The 24,276-nt window shown below is 40.3% G+C and overlaps 1 protein-coding gene across 1 annotated transcript in view; it reads right to left on the reverse strand.

The window, feature by feature from the left end:
• The window catches only part of LOC133390795 (V-type proton ATPase subunit S1-like), a 65,621-nt gene that overhangs the window by 11,948 nt on the left and 29,397 nt on the right, over positions 1-24,276 (reverse strand). Inside the window, exons 4-7 of the mRNA XM_061640172.1 lie at positions 21,464-21,657; positions 16,418-16,458; positions 15,437-15,522; positions 550-800 (exon numbers count right to left, since the gene is read on the reverse strand). Of these exons, the coding sequence (XP_061496156.1) occupies positions 550-800; positions 15,437-15,522; positions 16,418-16,458; positions 21,464-21,657 (572 nt within the window). The remainder of the gene's footprint in view (positions 1-549; positions 801-15,436; positions 15,523-16,417; positions 16,459-21,463; positions 21,658-24,276) is intronic.

The following is a 24,276-nucleotide window of genomic DNA, read 5'->3' on the forward strand; positions in this document are numbered from 1 at the left end:
AAAGCCATAGACACTTGTAGTTCTGCTCATGAAACTCATTGTAGTCTTCCACTTACTATAGATGTGGAAGGATATGAGATCAGATATTGTCTAAATTCAACTAAGAATAAATGGACATTCTAGAAACTTGCATTTAACTACATGCATGCCAGATCTATAACATCAAGATCACAATGAGCAATTAACAAGTAAGACTGGCTGGTGGTGGTGGTGGCACTCATAACTGCTGGTTCCATTGATTTTTGAGTAAGTTTATAGCCTCAGTTCTCCAACTGTAAAGAAGCTAATATTAATAACTTCATAGACTAAATGAATAAGACAAGGATCTCAAATCATTTTGGACACTTACAATACAAACAAATAGAGATAATCTGAGCTATGTGAACTGCAATGTTATGATAAAGTCCTTAATCTGATCCTATTGTGATTTTGATTTCATGTCTTGGCTAAGCTAAATTGTAATGCTATCTGGGATAAAAAAATCAGCTTCCTCAATCAATGAACAGTGAAAGACAATTAATAGTGAAACTGTATTCCTATGCTACTCACATTGCATCAGTCATTGAACAATTAGATGCACTGGTATTCACGTGATGAGACTCAAACGTTGAAGATGTTAGATTCATGGGGACAGTGCCATTGGCTGTCAAGTTGAAATTAGTGGCATAAAAAAGGATGCATGTAATATTGGAGTCTGTTCCATTGGTTACATTCACTGGAACATACAGATCAGATGTTTGGTTTTCGACAGACATTAGCTGCCGCCTGGTATGCCATGCTTCATCAGGTCCTACTGGTACCTGAAAGAACACCATAAGAGAATTTCACAGATTATTTCAACAGAACACAAAACCTAGACATAAAACATAGATATTGATTCATAGCTGGCAGTTCAAATGCCATATAGACCTAAGTATACATATATCTTGATTTCCATCAGTTTCTTTTAAGGAAAAAATAAATAAAGGGTGAGTTTGCAGTCGGCCTTTTGGAGCTCAATGCTGACATCTAGCAAATTATTTAGTGGGGTTAACCAACTCTCTCTTTATGTGTTACTTGGTATAGAGGGCAAGAGTGTTGAAAGGGAGCTCAGGACCATACATGTAGCCCCACCCCCAAATTGTGTGGCTCCTTCTGTACCCAGCCCTGCTTCCACTGTGCTCAGCATAATGTCTACAGTGGGAAGCCTTCTCCACATATGGAGGCTTTCTGCACAGTTTAGAGTGCTGATTCCTCAGGGTGCTATATTGCACAAGGACCCTCCAGTAAGGATGAAGGAGAATTTCAGCCCAGTTCACATTTTAATGCAAACCTACCTCGTTCACACTTCCCAAAAAATAAGCAAGCAAAAACACAGCCATCCTTCCAAATTCGCAGTTCTCCCAATGCTGTGATATGGTTCTCTAACCCAGAAAAAATGTTTACAAGACTGTATATGAGGAGAGACTGTGCATAAAAATGCATATATACATGAAAAGAAGATACAAACATACATTATATTAAGGCAAATAGCTTACAAAAATGTATGCTAATCAATATTGCGTACAAATGTGAGTATTAGGAGAAATATTCATTAAAATGATGAAGAATTTTTGCGTGGTCTGTTTCTTAAAAAAAATCCTAGACTGATTTGGAAATGTGATAAACTGAACTTAAGATGGGAGAAATGAGAAACTAAGAGGAATCAAAACTGACAGATTCATCCATCTCTAGCCTTCATGCTTAGAGCATTACATCGCTGCAAACATTATGCTGGACATGATGAGTAACATGTGAAGAGGGCTAGTGTTGGGAGAAATTGCCAAAGCTGCTAAGCCTCTTTTTGCCTCTGCTAAAAATCACAAGAACACTCTTGGATTCATATATTGACAAACCTGCTTACTTAGATCAGCAGCACTATTCATTTTCTGCAGGATTTTCTGCTTGATTCAAATTACTTTGGCCAGCATATCACACAAACAGTTCTGAAAAGCTAACAGCATAAAAGAAATATTTGCTGTGTGAGTCCCAGGAGCAGTGTGTGCAGGAGTGCAGGCTGCAATGAGTGGTGGTAAAAGCAGGGCTGGTGTCAGGCATGACTGGGCCCTTGGGCACCAGCCTGCCCCGGGCGTGCAGCTCCTGCCTGTTCCACCTACCTCTCTCCTGCGTCCTGCTGTGAGCGAACGGGCAGGCGGCCTGGAAGCTCCCTCCCTGCAATCCACAGCAGGGACACTGCCGTGGATCACAGAAGGGGAGCACTACTCCCTCACCCTAATGAGGGGCCCTTCAGGGGCCCCTGTGGGCTATGGGGCCCTCAGCCAGGGCCCGACCTGGCCACCCTTTGGAGCCAGCCCTGGGTAACAGAGACATGGAGGGTCAGGCTAGGCAGCACCAAAAGCCCTGGCCTGTCACATTACTTTCAGAGGGATATAGCTGCAACTAGCAATGGGGGAGAAATTTGAATCACTTCACATTTAAAGGCAAACATCCTTAATTTGCACTTTCAGAAACAATATGCAATCCAAAATGCAGCTATCCTTCAAAATTTGCACTACTCAAAATTTTGCAATCCAGATCTCCAGCTAAGTAATGTGTACAAAAATGGATACACTGGGGTGAATAGTGCATAACAATGCAAAACACAAAAATGCATTATAAGAGGAAACTGCTGTTCAAAAACACATATATTAGGCAAAATTGCATACAAACATGTATATTCAGAGAAAATCACTGATGAATTTTCATGAGCACTTTTTTTAAAAAAATCACAAACTGATGTGGAAATATGGAAAACTGTATTTAAGATTGAGAAAATGGGAAACTGAGAATCCACAACTGACAGATTTTCCCATTCCTAGTTACAACTAACTTAAAGAAAGAATACAATCCCTTTAATGAAGGAACATATTTTTTAAAAAGCATAAGTATTCCACTTTTAATTAAAAAAATAATCTCTCTTGTAGCTCCCAAAGTGTAACCATTTTATTTCATATAGAGAAAAAGTTATGAAGCCTAAATTATAGTGTGTTTAATCAATTGACTATATATGTGTTAAGGGACATTGGAGCTAGCACATTGTCTAGTGAGAATCATAATGCTAATAACAGAAATAAGATGATGTAGGAGGAAATGATGACTGAGCTATGGGGAATAGTTTGGTTTTGGGGAAAGCATAGATTTGCAGGCATTCAAAGCTTTTCCTTTCATTACTATACTACAACTCCTTTGAGAAAGTCTAGCCACATGTATTCCACTTTTTAATAAAATAATTAAACATACAATAATTCAATCAGACAACTTCTTGTTGAATGATACTGTATGGAAGAGTAGTGAGCTGCTGCCCTTCCATATTAAAATAAAATCCCTAGCAATTGCAGTAATACATGTAATATACTTAAATTGTGGCAACGACTAGCGCTGAGTAATCCTGGCTGAGCTAGAAGGGCCTATCTAAATAGCAACCCAGATAAGAGAATAAGAACAGGTTTCAACACAAAGTTTTCTTGAACACAGGTATAACCTAAGGGAATATATTATCTCAAAAAGCAAAAGCTATGTGGATTTTGCAGGAAATATAAATAAGCAGGAGATTAAATTCCTGACCATTTCTGCTAAGGGCTCCTTCTTGCAAAATGCATCCATTTTGTTTTGCTCATGGGGACAAATGGAGGAATTTGTCTTGTGAAAACAGCTAACATCCTTTGCAGTGATGTTTATGGTGTAAACATACATAACATTAACTCCTGTGTGTTTGATTGGAAGTCAGGAAGAATACATCGTAGACACGAGGAATCTCCAACAGAAGATGTAATACTGTGATGGGTGCTTTTTATTATCTGAACGTATCCACCCAGTTCAAGATATTTTGCCACTTCAATATATTTTGCTGCCAAAAGCAGAGCACAAATGGCACCTTACTGGGGACAACACTTTTTACAGTGTTGTTGCACCATTCAGACACCAAGTTCCACTTAATTAATCCTCCTTCCTTTCTAAGGCTGCAATCCTATACACACCTGGCTTCCCCCAAGAATCCTGGGAGCTGTAGTTTGTTAAGAGTGCTGAGAATTGTTAGATTACCCCCCTATTCCCTTCATAGAGCTACATGGGAATTGTAGCTCTGTCAGGGGAATAGGGACCTCCTAACAATTCCCAGGAACACCCAGTTCCCAGGATTCTTTGGGGAAAGCCATGGCTGTTAAAGTGGTATAATAGCGCTTTAAACATAGAGTGCAGATATGGCCCAAATACTGGTTGCCAGGTCTCCAGTTTTCACCCAAAGACTCCAGTTTTTTGTGGTCCTCTCCGGGTCTCTGGGTGAGTCACCTTAATCTCCCAACTCTTAGCTTTCATTTTAAAAAAATTACTTTTCTAGGAGGTCTGGTTCAAAAGATATAAACCAAAATGTCAGCCGCCCTCACACAACTTTTGTTAGTACCGGCGGCTCTAATCCCTGCCCTTTCAGGTTTTTAGCCAATAAGTGAAGTCAGGGTTGTGATTGACCAGATCTGTTGACCCCCAAGCAATAGCTAAACCCACAGTTTCCTTTTCCTGTTTGCCTCACATCATGAATTCAGTAAATATATAGCTTTCAGCAGCATAAAGCGTACTTTCTCTGTACAGGATTGGGACTTGCTTCTGAGTAAACATAGGATTGCACTACAACAGAAGATCACAGCAGGATCTTGGTGGACATAAAAGTGTACATGCAGGGGTTTTTTAATTACTTGCAAAATTGTCATATTATACATTTTATCTTTCAAATAAATTTTGAACAGAAGTTTTAAAAAGTATACATACTGCAGTGTTACAAGACTCCATATACATGCACACACTGGCGATGTAAAAATATATAGACCCCATATAATAGTTTATTGTCAAAACCAGTTGGTCATTGCAGAACATTTTTTAAAAATAAAATCAGTATTAGTTTCCTACATAATAAAAGCAGTGATACCTATGTAAGCCCTGCCTAATTGCTTTAAAAATAGGATTGGAGGGGAAAATATTTACAACACAAACACAATTCTTTCCTATGTTCACTCAAAAGTCCCATAAATTCACAGCACAATCCTAACCATGTCTATTCAAAAGTAAGTCCTATTGAATTCAATGGGGTTTACTCTGGGTATGTGGGATTAGCATTGCAGCTTTACCTCCAGAAAAGCAAGCATTGGATTAAAGCTTCATATTGGGAAGGTTTTCAAAACAATGCAGTCTTCAAAATTTAAACTTGTTTGACTCCTGCACACAACAGAAAAAATGACTTCTGGTAATGCTGAAAGCTGTATATTACTCAATTTATGGTATTTTCAGATAAACAGGAAAAAAGCAACAGTTTCTACCTTTGTAATGGGGTCTAGGTACTGCCTGGAGACCAAGAAATCCCCTGTCAATCACAACCCTGACTTCACTTATTGGCTACAAACCTGAAAGGGTAGGATTAAAACAGCCAGCCAAGAGATCATTTCACAGAAATTGGGGCAGCAGCTGACGTTTTGGTGTATATCTTATGAACCAGACCACCTAGAAACTTAATTTTTTAAAAAAATGAAAGCTCAGAGATCAGAGTTTAAGGCGACTCACCTGGAGAGCACTCAAAAAATCTGGAGTCTCCAGACACCTGGCAACCCTATTCTCACCACCCTTAAGAAACAACAGTTCCCAGGATTCTGTGGTGGTGGGATTCATGTACTTCAACTGTATGTTGAAGATGCATTAAATGCATGGTGTGGATCTGCCCTAGTATGCTGTGCATTCATTAGTGAATTGAAAAGAACCATTTTTAAAAGATAGTTTTTCAAAAGGGAAGGGCTTTTCAACAGAGAATTAACATACTGGGAAATGTGGCTTCAATTGCTGCTGTTCCCAATCTACTGACTTTGAAGACAGACCAAACCACATGTGTTTTCTGTAGGTCAATTATTACTCACTGGAATTGGATTGGCTGTCAAAGTGAAAGCCCACAGAGTAGGCAGGAAAGAGTAGAGAATCTTCTTAACTCTCACTCATTTCTCAAACCTCTCTCTGCAGTGAAAGGTGAAGTCTATAAAAAAGTTTGGAGCAGCTGCGTTAAAAGGCAGGTAGGGCATTCCAGGTAGGGGGTTGCCAACCCTGTTTTGATATGGATATTGCAAAAGATCCCTAGTCAAGCCTTACCAACAGCACAATCCTAACCATATCTACTCAGAAGTAAGTCCTGTTGAGTTCTATGGGGTTTAGTCCCTTAATAAGTGTGTTTAGAATTGCAGTCTTCAGGGGTATCCATCTTTACTCCTGAGTGCTCCCATCTAACATCTCCACAACACTAAGCTTTCTTCTTACAATGGCCTTCTGGTGACTGGACTGACCTGAGGGCACTTACACCCTTCTTGCCAGAAGCAAGTAGTCTAGATAAAATGTTCCTTACCCATGGTGTCTAAGCAGGTGAAAAGAAATGATCCTGTCACTTCAGCTGGACCTGGAACAACCTGATTTAGCTAAGATTTCTATCTTAATTTCCAATCAGAGATTTTCTTTTGTTTTGAGTAGCATGCTCCAAGCAACTCTGGTTTATGCTTAATGTATCATGCTTAATGACATCACTAGGGCCTGCCCCTATGACATCACTAGGACATTACCCCTATGACATCACTAGGACATGCCCTCAGAACATCACTAGGGCCCCCTCCTGAAATCTCAGGGTTTGGGATGCTTCTGATCTGGCAACCCTAGGCCCAAATGAGATTTACTCCTGAGTAGATGTAGATAAGTTTTATTTATTTTACTTATTTAAGACACGTATATAATGCTTAATTATTTGCATTTCTAAGTGGTGTACATAAAAATGAGCAATTCATAAAATGAACAATAAAATCACCAAAATATTAAATTCTTAAAATGCTTGCTGGAACAATAAAATCTTAATCATGTGCTTAAAGTTCAACAAGGAGGGTGCCTGTCGAATCCCTGTTGGGAGGGAGTTCCAACGGCTGGGGCCCACTATGCTGAAAGTGTGGCTTCTAGTCATTATGAGCTATGCATCTGAGCCATGGGGGACCACCAACAAAGACTCCCCCAAGTATCTCAGTAATTAGTCTGGGGTATATCAGGCAGTCCTTAAGATATAATATAATATAAGGGTTTCTACTGCACGGTGTTCAGCGGCTAGAATTCTATAGGTAACGGAACTGTCTGATGCTACCTCTGCCTATGTGTTCTTTACAGCCATATTGTATTTGTAGCCATACCATTTGTGCAGCGAAAAGCCAGGTCACTTCCTTGGAAAGAACAGTATTCCTGTTCAGAGTCAGAGTTACCAAAGCACAGTGAATACATCTGATAATTCTCCCTCACTGGGACCTGATTCTATACGTTCTGCTAGTTCCAAAAACAAAGGCCCTAAATCTCTGAAAATGTCACCACATCACCATATTCAGGTCATTGCTGCTGTGCCATCACATGTGAGATTAGGTACCCAAAATAAGAGGTTTTGGGCACAGGTCTGCATGTTCTTCATTATGTTAAACTAGGAAGATCATTGCAGCGTAAACACATAAATGGTACTCTTTCCCATCTTCATTACTGCTGCGTTTATGAATGGTAATTTTGATTATGCAAAAGTAGAGCAAACAACTGAAGACTGAAATTTATTTTCAAAGCATGGTATGACAGTGATCAGGCCTTAATTTTCTTTTTGATTTGTACTGTTTGATTACCAAGGGATGAATTCATCCCCAGGCAAATATTTTGATTAGCTAGGGATGTTGGCTGGAATCCTGTGCACAAACTCCTCAAAGCCCCCTGAAGTCAACAGAATTTCAGAGGAGTAGCTCTGTCAGGATTGCAGTCTTCATCAAGCTGGAGAAGAGGACACTAATTCACATAGACCTTGAGGTCTTTATATCAACTGTGGGGAATCAACAACACAGAGACCTAATTAGGCCCACCAGGCATCACCATTTGTCCCCTGAGGAAGTTTTGGTCAAGCCATGCATACTTGCACTACTGAGGTGAAGGCAGATAAGGACATGGGTTGGGCCAGAGGGTTGGTCTTTTTTAGGTCAGATGAATCATTTTTCCAAGTGCTGATTATCAGTTGATTATCGGGACAGCACTATGCAAATCTCTGACCTCTATTGTAACATGCGGTGATTGACATGTGGGTGGCTCTGTCCACCTGTTAAACTTGGCCCACAGAGGTAGAGGAGATAAGGATCTGGCCCACTTGCCAGATCCAGTTCCCCACCCCTGCTTTATACAACAACTCTTGTAAAACAACACAGTTGTCACAATTCCCCTCCCCCACACAACAGTTGAGAGGCATGATAAAAATGCTGCAGCTGCTCAAATATGCAGTGTCATGAGCACATTCAGAAGCAAAGATTTCTGGGGGGGGGATAGTAACTTTGAGATTCAGCAGTTTTTGTCAGGGCTGTCACATGAAGGGAAAGGGTCAACCTGCACACCATGGTCCTGATCCTGATCCAACATGGCCCTTCCTGTACGTGTGATACCAAATGCAGTCACATTTGGCACCTGCACATTTTTCACTGCTGCCTGAGTTCCATATGCAACATTCATCCTCGGGCAGTTTGGGAAGGAGGCTGGGGTCTTTTGAAAATCCCAGAATTTGCCTAGGACATGCTTTCCCTACCTGTAGAAACCCACCCCTGCTCTTGCTCTCCGTCGCATAGGCACATGAACACAATGCATCTCCATGCTCCAGCCTCACTTTACTACTAGTGAGAATTATTTAACTTTTTTTTTTTTTGCAAGGGTAAAAAAAAAGAGTTTTATTTCATGCAACCTTCTGAAAGGGTGTGAAGTCTTGGCTATTTGCATTTAAAGCCAATCCAGAAGTTCAAAATGCCACATCCCCTTTGAGAAAATGTTTGTTGGCCGTTAAGACACGGGGAAGAAGATTCTTTTATTCTTGCACATGTTAAGTCAACGCACATGCATTCTTAGTGCCTTTTTTTTTTTTTGCTCTTAGATCTGTAGAGAGCAGGTGAGCTCATAAAGGCACAGGAATGACTTTTGTCGATTTCACACTTATTTCTGGTTTCTATTCTGAGGGTAAAAAAGAAAAAGAAAGAAAAATTCATAGGGTGGGCAAGTAAAATGAACAAGAGGGACTAGTCCTTGCACATACCAATTTATGGGGTAATTTCTATCATCTTTTTCAACAGTTCCTTGAATGTTGATGAAGGGCAATGGTGATCACACCAGAAATGTGATATTAAAATCCAGAAAAGGAATATCTGAGAATGCCCAAATATATGTAGCCGATCTTTCAACATGTCAGATTGTCAGGAAAAAATGGGATGACAACTGAAGATTTATGTTACAAAACCTTTTAAAACAGTTCATAACAGGACATGTCTTTTCAGGTCTAGGAACACTAAATATGGTCAATAACAGAATGTGAAAAAATGTCTCTGACTGAGTTCCATGGAAACAGGTTAATACCCACTCATCACTCCACATACCATTATTGGATGTTACTTAGAGCTCCCTGAAAAGCAAAAACTAGGGAATGGGAATTAATGTTTGTGAAATATATGCAGAAAATCTAGGGCTGCCATGCACTTCTAGACATGTGCCCTCATTACATTGTTTGGGGTTATAGGCAGATAGGTGAATGAATAGGGAACCAGATAATTATTTGAAAGATAGCACAAAATTCTGCTGGAAACATACCTCTGCTAAACATGTTATTTGAAAGGGATTAAAATCCAGCTACTTAGTAAACATCTCTGCAAAAAAATAAGCCAATACAAGAACTTGCCAATACAAGAACACCATTGGAAATTACAAAGGTCGGAGGTGGAAATGAGGGTCAGTATTGCCTGAGATTTTCTACAGAGACATTTTTTTAACACATGGAACATGTTTGCATATCATGGCTTACCATGTGTAAGCTAATGATGCCTACTTCGCTCCTCCCCAGTAGCACTGGAGAGAAACAAACCATGATCCCGGGCTTAGTGTTAGTGTTTCCAAACAAGGAATAGTGGTTTGTTTTGCTCCAAGCAAAACATGATCTATTGCCAAGTTTGCTTTTGGCCTGCTATAGTTTGTTGGCATGAAACTAATTGCAATCCCTGTATTAGATATAATGCTACTCCAGTGCTCATGGTTGGTTTCCTCTGTGCACCAATGGGGAGGAGCAAAATAGCCCAGATAGGTGTGTTTATTGTAAACCGTTTACTGTGATGCCGGAACTAGGAGCCAAATGAGTAAAAAATGAAATATGCCCTCCAAGAAGTTACTTTCAACTTTCTTTTCCATTGCTTGGTGAAGAGACATAATACAAAGTTTCTTTTTTGATATATACCTACAAACTACCCCTTTGTACCTTTAAAATGCCAAACTTGAAATCAAATTATATAATAATTAAAGATCAGTATCTCTCTTTTAAAAATTTAGGTATGGTTTAAAAGTTAACGATACGTAGACTTAAAAACTGCATTCTACCGTCAGATTCTGTTAAAGGTACAGTATATATACACACACACATATAGTTGCATGTAGAGACATGAATAGCGTGGCAATGTGTAGGAATCGGCATTTAGGTGAGAGCACACATCCATAAAAGGAGAGAACTTGAGCCACAAGTAAATGAAATCGCAGCAGCATATATGGATCAACGAGGCAGGTGGATGCTGCAGAGCATTAGATTAGAGCCTATTCACAAGAAGAAAGTAGAGAAAATTGAGGTAGCGATTGCATTTACAAGTGCACAGCAGGCACTGTATTTTCAAAACAGGATTTAGCTTAACTTGTTGAAACTGGAATGAGCACTTTGGCATTTCGCAAAGATGGAATGAAACTTTTAGGAAATGTACTACTTCTGAAAATGCACTCTTTCACATTCATGGCTGACTTTGTGCACAGTTGGCAATAAATCATTAGAAGGCCTCTCTGGCTGGTGTGCATGCTTTATTTTGCAAGTGTGTAAAGCTGTAAAAAAAACCTGCCATTGCAATGAATGAATGTGACTTTTCTCTGATAGGGGATCTCAGGGAGCACATTCTTTCCCCACACTTATGTGTGAACCCCCATACACGCTTCCTTGAAAGCAAAATTTTGTGCATTCTTGAGGGATTTATTTACAATGTAACATAAAGTGGATAGTATCCTCTACCTTATGACTACCGCAAATACAGAGGCACTGATCTCTAGAAATTATCTTGTATCTTCCTTCAAGGGGTTTATTTATACTTTAATCCCTGTTTAATCCCTGGGCAGGGGGATGGTGGAAAGACATAGAATACAGAAAGCATCTTAAACTGGATAAGAACAAGACTAATAATTGCTGCAACATTATTTCTTTAAGGGGAGAGAGTGCACAATTCGTTTTCATACACTTGTTGAACAGGGTTACATTGCAATTTGGGTAACCTGATTCTGAGCTTGTTGACTCTGCTGCCTTCTTAATCTTGGAGTGCAGAAGGCATGGTGACTTTTTCAACCAAATTTGCATTGCAAGACTGTCAAATGTGGATTTGTCTACAGGTGATTAAATTGCTGTTTACCGCATATGAAAACTTTCCAGTAGTAACGCCCTTTTAGTTCCTTGTAGTATTTATAGCAGGGGTGGGGAACCTTTTTGGCTCCATAGGCCAGATCTTTATCACGATCCGTTTTATGGGCCAAATTTGACAGGTGGGTGGAGACACCGACTTGTCAATCACATGATGTCATTGTGTCATCCACCTGTCAAATTCCCATACAGCTTTGCAAGTCTCACCTCCTCCCCCTTTAAGCTTCAATCTCAGAGGTTTAAAAGGGGAGCGTGGGAAGATGTGCAAAGGGCTTTCCAGGTCTCCCCACACTTCCCCTTTAAACACCCTATGTTGGAGGTTTAAAGGGGAAATGCAGGCAAAGGCTTTAAGGCAGCCCCCACTCTCCCGTTTGAGCTTCTGTAAGCTCAAATGGGAGGAGGGACCATTTTAAAGCCTTTGTAGAAACGCTCTTTAAAGCAGCCTCCCCTCCTTTACACATCAGAGTAAGCGAATGAAAGGGGCTGCTTCAAAGAGCTCTCTGCTTCTCCTTTAAGAGGTGAGTGGGGTTGGAAGAGTCCCCCATTGCCACCACCTGCCTGTTTGCTCCAATGTTAAAGAAGGAGGGTTTGGCTGCTTCAAACAGCACTTCTGCAAAGGTGCTCCACATCTTCTTTAAAGGAGTCAGCTTCAGTGGGGGATGGGGTGTGGCTACTCCAAGAAGGGCGGGAGGCTGTTACAAATTTGTCCTTTATCACTTCAAGAAAGTGAATGTCCTATCAAAATTAAAAGAGGAGCAGCTTCAGCACAGGCAAAAAAAAAAAGCTAGTGCAGAAACTAATATCCCTTCTTGTATAGCACTCTCATGCAGAATGAATAACAAGACACTACTAACAAATATATTTTGGAGTCTCTGCTCCATTCCATCTTCTGTTTAGTCAAGCTGATATTTGCTTTTAGAGTAATACACAGCTAGCTCCAACCAGCTTGAAGCAGTTCTGCTGTAATTATTTTAAACTCTTCTCTGTGTTGTATGTAGGAATCTGGCTGACCCAGCTGGGAAATAATTAAGTATATTGTCCACCACTACAAGTTTAAATTTAGTTTTTGAATGTGAAGCAGTCCTCAAAGGGGAAGGCAAAATCAAAAGGAGGAAAAGGATGGGATGCCCTTCTTCAGTTTAGTATGTCTTTGGTACATTCCTCCTGCCCTCCACCCCAAGCACTGGTAATGCATTGAAAATGACAGTAAATGAATTACCCTCACTTCTTTTTTTTTAATAGGAGCCAGACTAAGGCTGAAATCATAACCACTTACTTGGGAGTAGGGATGGGGGAAATCAAATTCAGTTTGCATTTAAAGCTGAAGGTATCAAATTCACACTTTCCAAAACAATATGAGAAATGCAACATGGCCATCCTTCAAAATTTGCACTTACCCGAATTTTGCCATGCAGTTCTCCAATCAAATAATGTTTACAAAAATGCATATGTTAGGGGAAAATGTGTATACAAATGAATATAGTAGTGAAAATAACATACAAAAATGTGTAATATTTGGCTACGTTGCTTACCAAAAAGTGTACATTAGTCACTCACTGCAGACAAAAATATGCCTATAAGGAGAAATTCACGCTACAATCCAGAAGAATTTTCATTAAGATTTTTTTTTTAAAGCAAGTTGCTCCAAAAATGTGGAGAACTGATTTTATGATTGGGAGAGAACCGAAATGGACAGGTCCTTCCATCCCTTTCCTGGAAACCCCGTTGAATTCATTCAGTGACTTGCTTCTTAGTAGACACAGGCTTGGGCTGCAACCTAATTGTACTATTGATTTAAGTGGGAATTAAATCATGATTTTCCCTTCTGGTTTGAATGGAAGCCAAATGAGAAACTTAAACTTTGGAGGTGATTTTTTTAAAAACTGTTTTTGAAAATAGCCACAGAACATTATTACATAAAAATCTAATCCACAACAATAGAGAATAACTGAATTAATGGAAAATTTGGTACCAAATACAAATTGAGTGGAATTCTAGCACATCCCTAGTTATAGTATCACATAACTTTTTAAAATGACACTTCACCTGGGAAGCTTTGCCACGTTGAGTTGCATTGTGTTCAAAGGGGGTGACTCCCAGGCAAGTGTGTGCAGGATTGCAGTCTTAGCTTGTTTCTGCTATAACTTGGAGTTCCCAATAAAAGAGTGGCATGTTATTGGACTGTCTTTGCTTCTGGAAGCATGTAAGTCTCAGGGAAGTGATTGCAGCAGTTCTGTCAATTTGCAGTGTGGATTCTTTGGCTTGGGTGTCCATTCTATAAACCAGTTGGTTATATTGTTACAGGATCAGGGACTCAGTATGGATAATATCTGTGGAAACCCTCCAAGCTGATAATTCTGTGTCTGTGGAGATGGAGTTTATAATAAAGGAATCTGCTGAACTCTTCAAACCAGTTCATTTGCTAGGGTAATGACTTCTGGCCAAGTCTGTCAAGTACCCAATCTACATGTCTAAAGACTTGGTCAAGAGCAGATGTGTTGCCATAGGAACAACTGGGAAAGGCCTACCCCCACCTCATCCTGGGGCCAAGAGGTAGCCTGTATGTTTCTGAGTTGTCTGATGTGGAGCTGGGAAGCAAAGAGAGGCCTGACTATGCTCTGTGTGTTGAATCCTCAGCTATGATGTTGGGACTCCCCTAGAAATGTAATGGAGAAGCAAGATCTGTTGGAGTGTTAATGCTGTAAGCTCCTTCCATCTTATGCTCAGGTTGCATATATGTATCAATAAAACCATATATCCTAAAGACACCACAGTCTCCACTTACCTTCGTTCCAAGAAACCAAAACCTGGGTAGGTGCTGGAATGCCTGGAAGTCCCTCACTGCTTGGAGACTGGGGTTCACACAACAGTTTACATTAAACTAGAGTAGCCAGGCCCGGCCTCCAAAAGGTCTTCTGTATCTTTAAAAGTTGTGCAGGGAGAAGGGAGAATTCCACCTTGTGGTTTTTCCCATTACAGTGTTACAAGAAAACCTGTACTTGGCTGACTTTCTCTTCTCCTAAAGATACAGGATCAGTCTCAGGCCCTGAATCTGGTAACCCTAATCTGATTTGAGCCAATACTTCTATTGCATGAACCAATTACTACGGTAACTTCAGTACATAATAGATCATAGTGGTCCATCTATGTTGATTCCACCACACTAAACATACTGTCAGTATGTGTGTGTGTGTGTGTATTGAAAGAGAGAAGATCCCAATCCAGTGACTTTGTAGATTATAATGCGCTTGCAAATCTTTGCAGGATCAGGGCCTAACATGGGGCTGAGAAACCTCTGGTCCTCTGGATGCTGTTGGACTCCACCTCACATCAGCCCCAGCTAGCATCATCAATGGTAAAGAACAATGGGAGTTGTAATCCAACAATATCTGGAGGCCCAAAGGCACCCAAGTTCTGGCCTAGCCCAACTTCAGTGCTGATGAATAAATGGTTGCCTCCACAATATTTAAATGAATCAGCAATCCATATTTTCACACAGCTGTGTGTGCACATTAGCAGCCATCTGTGTTTTTGTCTGAAAGCACTCCAGTGGCCAGACCTTGCCAGTGTAAAAACATCCCCATCTTATTTCATTGTTCCTTACAAATCCTGTATTTCTTTGAAAGGAAGGTGTAAGGATTGTCCCTTCCTTCAAAACATTACAATCCCATTGACCTTATGGTAGAACATTAGTGCTTGATTGAAAGTGTTCTTCTTTGTTGGCAACATATTCATATTCTAGCCTCCCATTGGAAGTCTTGGTCCCTTTCTTTGTCCAATCATACGCACTGACTCATCCCACTTGTCGAGCAAAATAACAAACACAACTCTCTTGTGAAATGGGGAGAAGCACGCATTATATCCACTACTAATCCACAAAATTGCCATATGCCAAACATTTGATGCCTCTAGGTTTTGAAAACTACTCACCTTTGAAGGTCGCCTTGCTGTATAAATGGCCACAGACTCAATTCCTTGTTGCTGCAAAGACTTAGTAACTGCTCCAATTATTTTGTCTGCAGAGATAACATTTATTATAACAGCTTACCAATGTCATTAGTTTCGCCCCAAAGAGCTAATATATCTTGGAAGGCAACACTTGCTAGGCCTTCAAGAGGCTCCACGCTCATTAATACAGAAATAGTCATGGTTATACAATGTACATGACAAATTACAAAAACAGAGTAAAACATCTAGGTTGCCCTGAAGGGCTTGGTGATGAAAATAATGGTTCAGAAAAGGTTCTGAGGTTTAGGGACTCTTGAAGGTGATTGTAAGCAAGTTGAAGGGGGAAAAGATTAGATGAAGCAGGTGAATACACACACACAGCCCACATACTCTTAGAACCTTGCAGTGTTTTCTATTGACCAGTCCCTATACACTGTGGAATTGTGGCTTGCATGTATGTAGAAGTAATCACATGCCCATGTAACTGTACATGCGAACTGAGCTCCTTCCCCTATTTCACTAAGTCATAGTTTAGCACAGATCCCAGGGCAGAAGATGCAGCCTTACTGCTGAGTTAAGTTAGTCTGCTCAGTGCCTGGACCGGAGACTTTCCAGGTAGCCTGTCTATGCTGCCTTGAGTTCTACGCCTGGGATATAAAGGAACAAAAGCGAGTCTGTAAATTGTTTATTGTTGGGCTCATCTGGTAGATGCCTCTATGAATCAGTTAGTGGATTTTTATAACCTCAATATCCAACGACACATATCCAAGGACACATACTGTGATCAGCACAGATGCAGATCACAGTATATCCTCTGCAGTGAGATATTCATTAACTTTGTACATGTGATTCCTTGTCCAGCAAGGGAGTCTGTGCGAAAGCCTCCCCCCCCCATGCTGATCCCTCTTACTTAATTGGTGCAGTTATCAATGACCTCTCTCTCTTGTTGATTGCTTCACTTACCATTTTCCAGGAGCTCCTTTCGAGTGGAAAGTTCATTAGTCCTATATGGGAAATAAGAAAGAACAAATATGTTGCAAAGGAAACAAAACTGACATTGCCTACTATTTGCAATTTAAAAACTGCCACCACCACCACCATGACTTTATTGAAAAGGAAAACGTTTGCCTACAGGAAAGAAATACAACATACAAAAATATAACTGGACTGTGGTTTTGGTAGATAAGACATATTCCAAACTGCAGCATTCAGGGGATTCAGTAATCTAGGCTTATCCCAGCTAAAAACTGCAAGATTAAATCTAATATAAAAAGCAAGGAGAATTTCCTATATGAAAACATCCATGCCATGTATTTAAAGCACATGACTTCCCCCAGAGGATCCTGGGAACTGTGATTTATCTCTCACAGAGCTACAATTCCCAGCACCCTTAACAAACTACAGTTCCCAGAATACTTTGGGGGAAGCTGTGTCCATTAAATATGCTTTAAATGTATGGTGTGAATGTAGCCAGAATCTCAGAAGCCTGACATTTTATTTGCAACTAGTGGTTTAGTTTAATTCTGAAACATATACGTGGCTTGGACAGAGTCTTCAGAAATGGAGAATACAAAATGGGAATTGGAAAGTAGCATGGGAGAAAGAGTTAACAACCATCCCTAGCCTCACAACCCAAAGACAATTTGGATAGTACCTCTTCCCTAAGGCTATTTGGATTTAAAAATAGGGGGATGGGATTATCCAGACTGGGACCATGGCATGGGGAAGAGTGATTAACCCTTTACCCCATGCCACTTATGTCTACTTTGGCTCTTAGAACTTATGCTTCTTATTAACAATGATTGCCTCCCTAAGAAATCAAATGTTTTCAGGTTAATTTGCTCTTCAGAAAAGGAAAGCCGATTAAAAACAAATCCAATGATGGGTAAACTGACAACAGAACAAGCTGTTATTGGATAAGACAGATAATCAGATCCTTGTCAGCCTCAATGATTATATCTCTGTTACACAGCTTTCCCTAATAAGACTGCTGACAACACCATAGGACTGCCTATAATGAGAGATCATGTTCCAAAGCAACACAGGAGTACAGAAATGCCTATATTAGATCAACAGGTCCATTCAATGTAGGCCGATATCATATCTCCAGCAGCAGTTTATTTCAGAGTTTCTCAGAATGCCTGATGACTAGGGATTAAGCATAAGGTCTGGTGGCATGTGGCACAAGGGTCTGTGAAAGTTCTAGGAACACTTAGACACCACCGCCCTCCCCAAAAGAAAATAGGACACAGATTTGTGTAGCATTTACATATGTTGCTATATTAGGGTTGCCAGGTTCTTGGCCTGAGACTGATCCTGTATCTTTAGGAGAAGAGAAAGTCAGCCAAGTGCAGGTGTTCTTGCAACACTGTAATAAGAAAAACCACAAGGTGGAATTCTCCCTTTCCCCTCCACAACTTTTACAGATACAGAAGACCTCTTGGAGGCTGGGCCTGGCAACCAAGAGGTCTTCTGTATCTTTAAAAGTTGTGCAGGACGAAGGGAGAATTCCACCTTGTGGTTTTTCCCAATACAGTGTTCCAAGAACACCTCACCTGCACTTGGCTGACTTTCTCTTCTCCTAAAGATACAGGATCAGTCTCAGGCCATGAACCTGGCAACCCTATGCTATATGTGTGTAGATACAAATTAATAAATAATTGAATTGATTTGATTTAAATAGAAATACAATATATCTCACCATAGTAAAGAAGGCTGTCAGTTTTCTTTTGGAAGGGCTGTCCAGACCACGTCTGGTTTAAAAGTAAAAGAACCACAAAAGGGGAGAGCAGGGGCCTTGAAGTTGACCACACATAGTTAGGTGTGCTGTTGATGGGCAACTTCAAGGCCCCTACTCTCCTTTCTTAAGGCTCATTCTTTTTTTAAAAAGCAGGCTTGTACTGGATGGCCCTTCCAATAGAGGACTGTCCTCTGCAAAGGGGAAACTGACGCTTCCATGCCCTTATCCACTCACTCAAAATGTCTGAGTGGGGCAGAAAGGGACAATGCAACTATCCCCAAGCAAACCTCAAAAAGTTGCCTGGTCTAGCCAAACCACTCAGAGGAGCAAAACTGCCATACTTTAGTCAATACATCCTCAGGCCAAAGATGCATTAAACTGCAGCCTGTTATTCTGAAGCACTGTTCTTTTCTCCAAGCAAGGAATGGGGATCCTGTGCCACTCCCCACCCCAATGCTGTTGAATTCCAACATGCATGTCAGATACACGTCTGTATGGGGAAATTGTTGTAGGATATCACCTTGTCTCATGTGCTTTTGATTATGTTGGGATATGGCAGAGGGCATGCCCGTGATAATCTTTGCATAAGGACAGATGAGGTTTTAAATCAGTCATTCTACGGTGGTTTACAGTGATTAAATCACAGAAAGGACTATTAAACTGTTCCAGACTGTTAAGATTAGTCATGGGAGGGGGGGGTGCCAGGAACTCTTTGGGGTCATTCTGAAAACTCTTTTTAGAGGCTTTCAGGAAAAAGCTAGTCAGGAAATTGTCTTCTGGATATGATGCTATATGGCAAGGGCAATATTTACCCTTGGGCTGAAACGCACTTGTTTTCTGTAATTTTCCAGATGATAATTGCCAGTACCACCAAACATGGATGTGTTCAGAAGACAGGTTCACCGCATTAAAATGAGGGTGACCCTACGGTGACTTTTCACATATACAGAATGATGATGTAAATTAGTTAAACTGAAACTTAGGAGGCTATGAATAATGCAAGAGACACTGCACATCTAAAATATTTTTACTCTACCACTGTCTTCTTTTTGTTTACCCAAATGACTGCTGAAAACACATGGAATATCTGACAGTGGACTTGTTCTTGTTCAATTTTTTAAAAAATCATTCCATTTATCATTTACAAATGAGTCACCTATTGTCTTTTGCCTGTTTCTTGGTGTCAAGGCAGTGGGAGAAAGACAAATGACTTACCTCCCGGCTTTGTTCAAATGGTGCACTTGCTAAATGTAATAATATGGAATGTTGTAGGTTCTTTCCCTTAGGGAAAGTGCCATAGCTCAGTGGTAGAGCATATGATATGCATTGATGTCCAGTACTTGGAAAGGATCTTCTCTGAATCCCTGGAGAACTACTGACCAAGAACTGTAGATGATACTGACCTGGCTTTATATAAGGCATCTTCCTGTGTTAGTTTTATACCAGGTGGCTATTTCTAGTTTTAAATGATGATTACTTGCTTGAGTTGGTGGAGGCAACATCAGCCAGATACGGAAGTGGCTAGGGATGCTTCCAAAATGCTCTCCGTCCAAATTTCTTCAGAATTCCAAATTACTTGGCCTGTCATCTGAAGTAAAACTGATCTGTCAGGAGCTCTCAATTGTTTCAATGTTTATTTTAAAATTTTTGTACAAAGCACGGTATGTGAGCAGTTTGCTACAGCTTTCACTTCGGTCACCCCACTCATGTCTCTCTTTATCATCAGTGCCCCTGTACACATTGGTAGAACATTGTGGGAAAGCAATCTTGATGTACTTGTGTGAATGGCATGCATGCTTGTATGGCAGCACTGTGAGGTAGCTGCCAATGGCCTTGTGCCACCTCGTCGCCATTGCCCTTTTCTCCCTGCTATTTGCAGAAGGCCATATGCATCCACCAAAAGCAGAGTTTAATAGGATGGCCAATTGGGAGAGAAGAACCACTCACTATCTGCTGCAGTGAGAGGGGGAAGCCACCCTGGGCTCCTGCTGAGAGGAAGGGCGGAATATAAATCAAATAATAAATAAATAAATAAGTTGCATGGTAAGAAGCACATGCTAACAGTCCTCACTAATTTCGATCCAAGTGCTCATGTGAGCTCATGAGCATCAGCAAAGCACTGTACAGAAAGAATATTTATGCAATCATACATATGATCACATAATGATGTTGGGGTGTTTTCTTTTTCTGTGTTCCATCACTGCCTATGTGCCCACTGGTAATGTAAAAGAGGGGGAATATGTTAGAAGTGCAACAGCAGGGATCAATTAGTTTGTAACTTAAGGGTCAATTCTATTAGTCATCTGCTTGGGGGGGGAGTTGCATAGCAACCAGGCAAAGTGGCATAATCTTTACTGAGGTAGCACATCTGATTTAATATGTAGTTCTGAGGGAATTTTCCTCTGTATGTTTGGTTGTATGTCTCCTAGGTATGTACAAGTCCTGAACTAAGAAAGACAAAATCTCTCTGTTCCTTACTCCTGAAATTATATACTGTTTTTGTTCAGTTTGCTCAGTAAGGTGTTATCAGGACTTTTCTCTCCAGACTCTGTCTGCATTATTTAAGTGACCTTGGTAAAAGAATATGCAATTGGTGAAGGAACTGAAAACTGTGGCAAACAGCACATGCTCTAATTCCAGAACTGCTTTTAGAAGTTTTCCTGATTAAACTGGAATTCAGGAGGAGTGGAATACAGAGCAGAGTGAACTGGATGAATAATAAAGGAAGGGAAGGGAGGAATCATCTTTCATCTCTACTACTGGCCAGGCCATATCATTCTCTTGTACGCCATAGACTGGATTGGGGGACCTGTGACCCTCCAGATATTGTTGGACTATAATTCCTACATCCTTGACCAGCCACCTTTAACCCTGCATCATGCAGATGTTTTAGATTACAGCTCCCATCAGCCCCTGCCAGCATGGCCAATGGGCAAGAATTATGGGAGTTGTCTGGTGGAGGGGGTAAGACAGTCATTGACAATTGGCCATGCTAGCTAGGGCTGATGATAGTTGGTGTCAAGCATCATCTGGGACAAAAGGTTCTCCACCTCAGATTATAGAAACTGGTGTGTATTGACACTATCTAAAATACAACATAGTGTGCTGCAATCTTGAACTTTTGGAACATCATAGGAGACAGTATGTTTCCTATATGGTGGTCAAAACCTTTCACTCTATGTGTACAATTCTTATATAAGGCCTATTTAAGAAGTCACAAAGATTTTGTATATATATGGAAGAGTTCTAGTCTTTATGATGCCTCATACCTCTTGTTTGGCGGTAGCTTTATCACAAACACATTGGGTTTGGATACATTCACCACTAGCTGCGATATATCCTTGCCATCTACATTTACTATAGGCCATTTCAGAGTTTCCTGGAGGTAGCGTGAAAGGTGACGGACAGCATGACAGTCTACAGCTGGCAAAACTAAAGATGATGATGAAGTCTTCAGAAGTTCCTGAAGTAAGCACAAAGAACAGTTAATTATGAAGGGGATTATTAAAGCAGGAGTGATTGCTTTTTATACATTGATAGACTTGATTACAGTCTTTTACAGCCTCCATTATGCAAAAAACCTCTGTTATCTTCAACAAGAAATTTGACATGGAATTTGATTACATAAACAACCCAGTAATGATCATCATCAGGCTGAACAAAAATGTTCCAAGCTTTCACAATTTTCTGAATGTTTTGGGGGGGGGGAATTAATCTTTGTGTATATATGTGAAATTGGCTGTTTTGCAACCAGCTCTTAGAGTGGTGAAAAAGTCAATGTTGTGGTAAGTTGAAAAAGACATATTGTTTAAATAATTTTTCAGAACTGCAAATGGTCCTGCCCTGTGATGTTCCATACCAGCAACTTTAAGGTGTTAGGTGATCAGATACCACAGATAAAGCTTTCATAGCAAACACAATGCTTAACCCAGAGATGGGGAACCTGTTGGACTCCAATACCCATCAGACCCAGCCAGTATGGCCAGTGATCAGGGATGACAGGAATTGTAGTCCAACAACATCTGGATAGATTCTCTATCCCTGACTTAAATAGAATCAGTTCATTGATTAATTTGCAAATCAAGCGTTCAATAGCAATGTACAACATGTATACATGAACCTAGCTGAAATGTAAGGCACCAGCAGATTCAAACTAGGAAATAGGCACTTTATTTTCTACATTAGGGGCAGATTTACAGGGAGAAGGACTGACTGGCCTGAGCCTTGCTGCTGTACTGCACTGTTACCTGAAAGTGCCAGGAATGGGAACTGCAGTCACTCAACTCAAGAAGTATCAGGTGACCTGTGGAACCAATAAGAATCCTGCTGGCCTTTGAGGAACTCTCTTGCGCACCCCAAACAAGCAGGATTGGACTCCCTGTGCATCACCTGATGGGCAAAAGGTTCAGTCCTTGCAGGGAAGTCTCTCTTGTGTGCACACCTGAACCAAGCAGGATTGAACTGCCCACTTATCATCTCTCCTGGGTTAATGACATCTAGGATGATGGCATCTCTCCTGCTAGCTCTTCAGTCCTTGTTTATTATAGAATATATGAGTCTCAAAAATATGTTCTTGTGTAGATATGAAACCATATCGGCATTAGATCTGAAAAATATTGAGGACATGTTGACAGAACTGAAGAAAGAGTGGCAAGTGATCATAACTTATACACTACTGAAAATTATTAAGAGAGCAACGATTGAGTCTCTCAGCTGGGCAAATATTGCAGTAATGCTGGAATTAACAGTCAAGTTTCATATTCAATCTTCTCATTATGCCAATATTCAGTTAGAGCAGAGAAGCAATTTTTAATTGCTTAATTAACTAGTCAGAAAAATATAGATAGAGCTGGATATTTCATGCCTCTTAGTTATGTTCTCAGGAACAGCTCCCCATTGAGGTGCCTCTTGTTATTAATGTTCTGGAGGAATTTAAAAATATTTATGCATGGTGTGGGGAAAGGATAGAGAAAAGTTTTCCTCCCTCTCTCATAACACTAGAACTCGGGACTATCCAGTGAAGCTGAATGTTGGAAGATTCAAGGAAGACAAAAGAAAGTACTTCTTCACACAACCCGTAGTTAAATTCTGGAATTTGCTACCACTAGATCTGCGAAAAAGACAAATAATTGGGTGTTCTATAATTAATATAATAATTAAACCAGAACTATCACTAGAAGTTAAAATGATGAAACTGAGGTTATCATACTTTGGACACATCATGAGAAGACATGATTCACTAGAAAAGACCATAATGCTGGGGAAAACAGAAGGGAGTAGAAAAAGAGGAAGGCCAAACAAGAGATGGATTGATTCTATAAAGGAAGCCACAGACCTGAACTTACAAGATCTGAACAGGGTGGTTCATGACAGATGCTCTTGGAGGTCGCTGATTCATAGGGTCGCCATAAGTTGTAATTGACTTGAAGACACATAACAACAAGAAGTAGTGATGGCCACCAACTTGGATGACTTTAAAAGAGGATTAGACAAATTTGTAGAGAATAAGGCTATCAATGGCTACTAGCCAGGATGGCTATGTTCTGTTTCCACTGGCAGAGACAGTATGCTTCTGAATACCAGTTGCTGGAAACCACAGAAGGGGAGAGTGCTGTTGTACTCAGGTCCTGCATTTGGGCTTTCCATAGGATCTCATTGGTCACCGTGAGAATAGGATGCTGGACTGCATGGGGCATCGGCCTGAACCAGCAGGCTCTTCTTGTGTATTTATTCCTGTTTTGCCAGGCATTTGAGGGCTGAAAGATATTGTTCCTGGCAACCTTGAAATTATTAGCTGTGAGTGTATGTGATTGTTTATAGATGTTTCTAACTGTTTTAGGTGTTTAAAATATGTTATTCTATTTTTTTAATTGTATTGTTTTAACTTTTATGAGGAAAAGTGGAATATTAAATTAATAAATAAATAAATATTGCCAAACATTTTCCAAGTGGCCATGGAAGGATGAGTTCATCCTTCCATGGACATTTACTCCCTTGAGAAAGACATAATTATCAACCAGAAATATTATGCAAAGAAAATGAATGTCTCACAAATATTGCCACTTAGATTATACAAAAATAT

This window comes from Rhineura floridana, chromosome 8 (assembly GCF_030035675.1).
Source record: "Rhineura floridana isolate rRhiFlo1 chromosome 8, rRhiFlo1.hap2, whole genome shotgun sequence".
Lineage (NCBI taxonomy): Eukaryota > Metazoa > Chordata > Lepidosauria > Squamata > Rhineuridae > Rhineura > Rhineura floridana.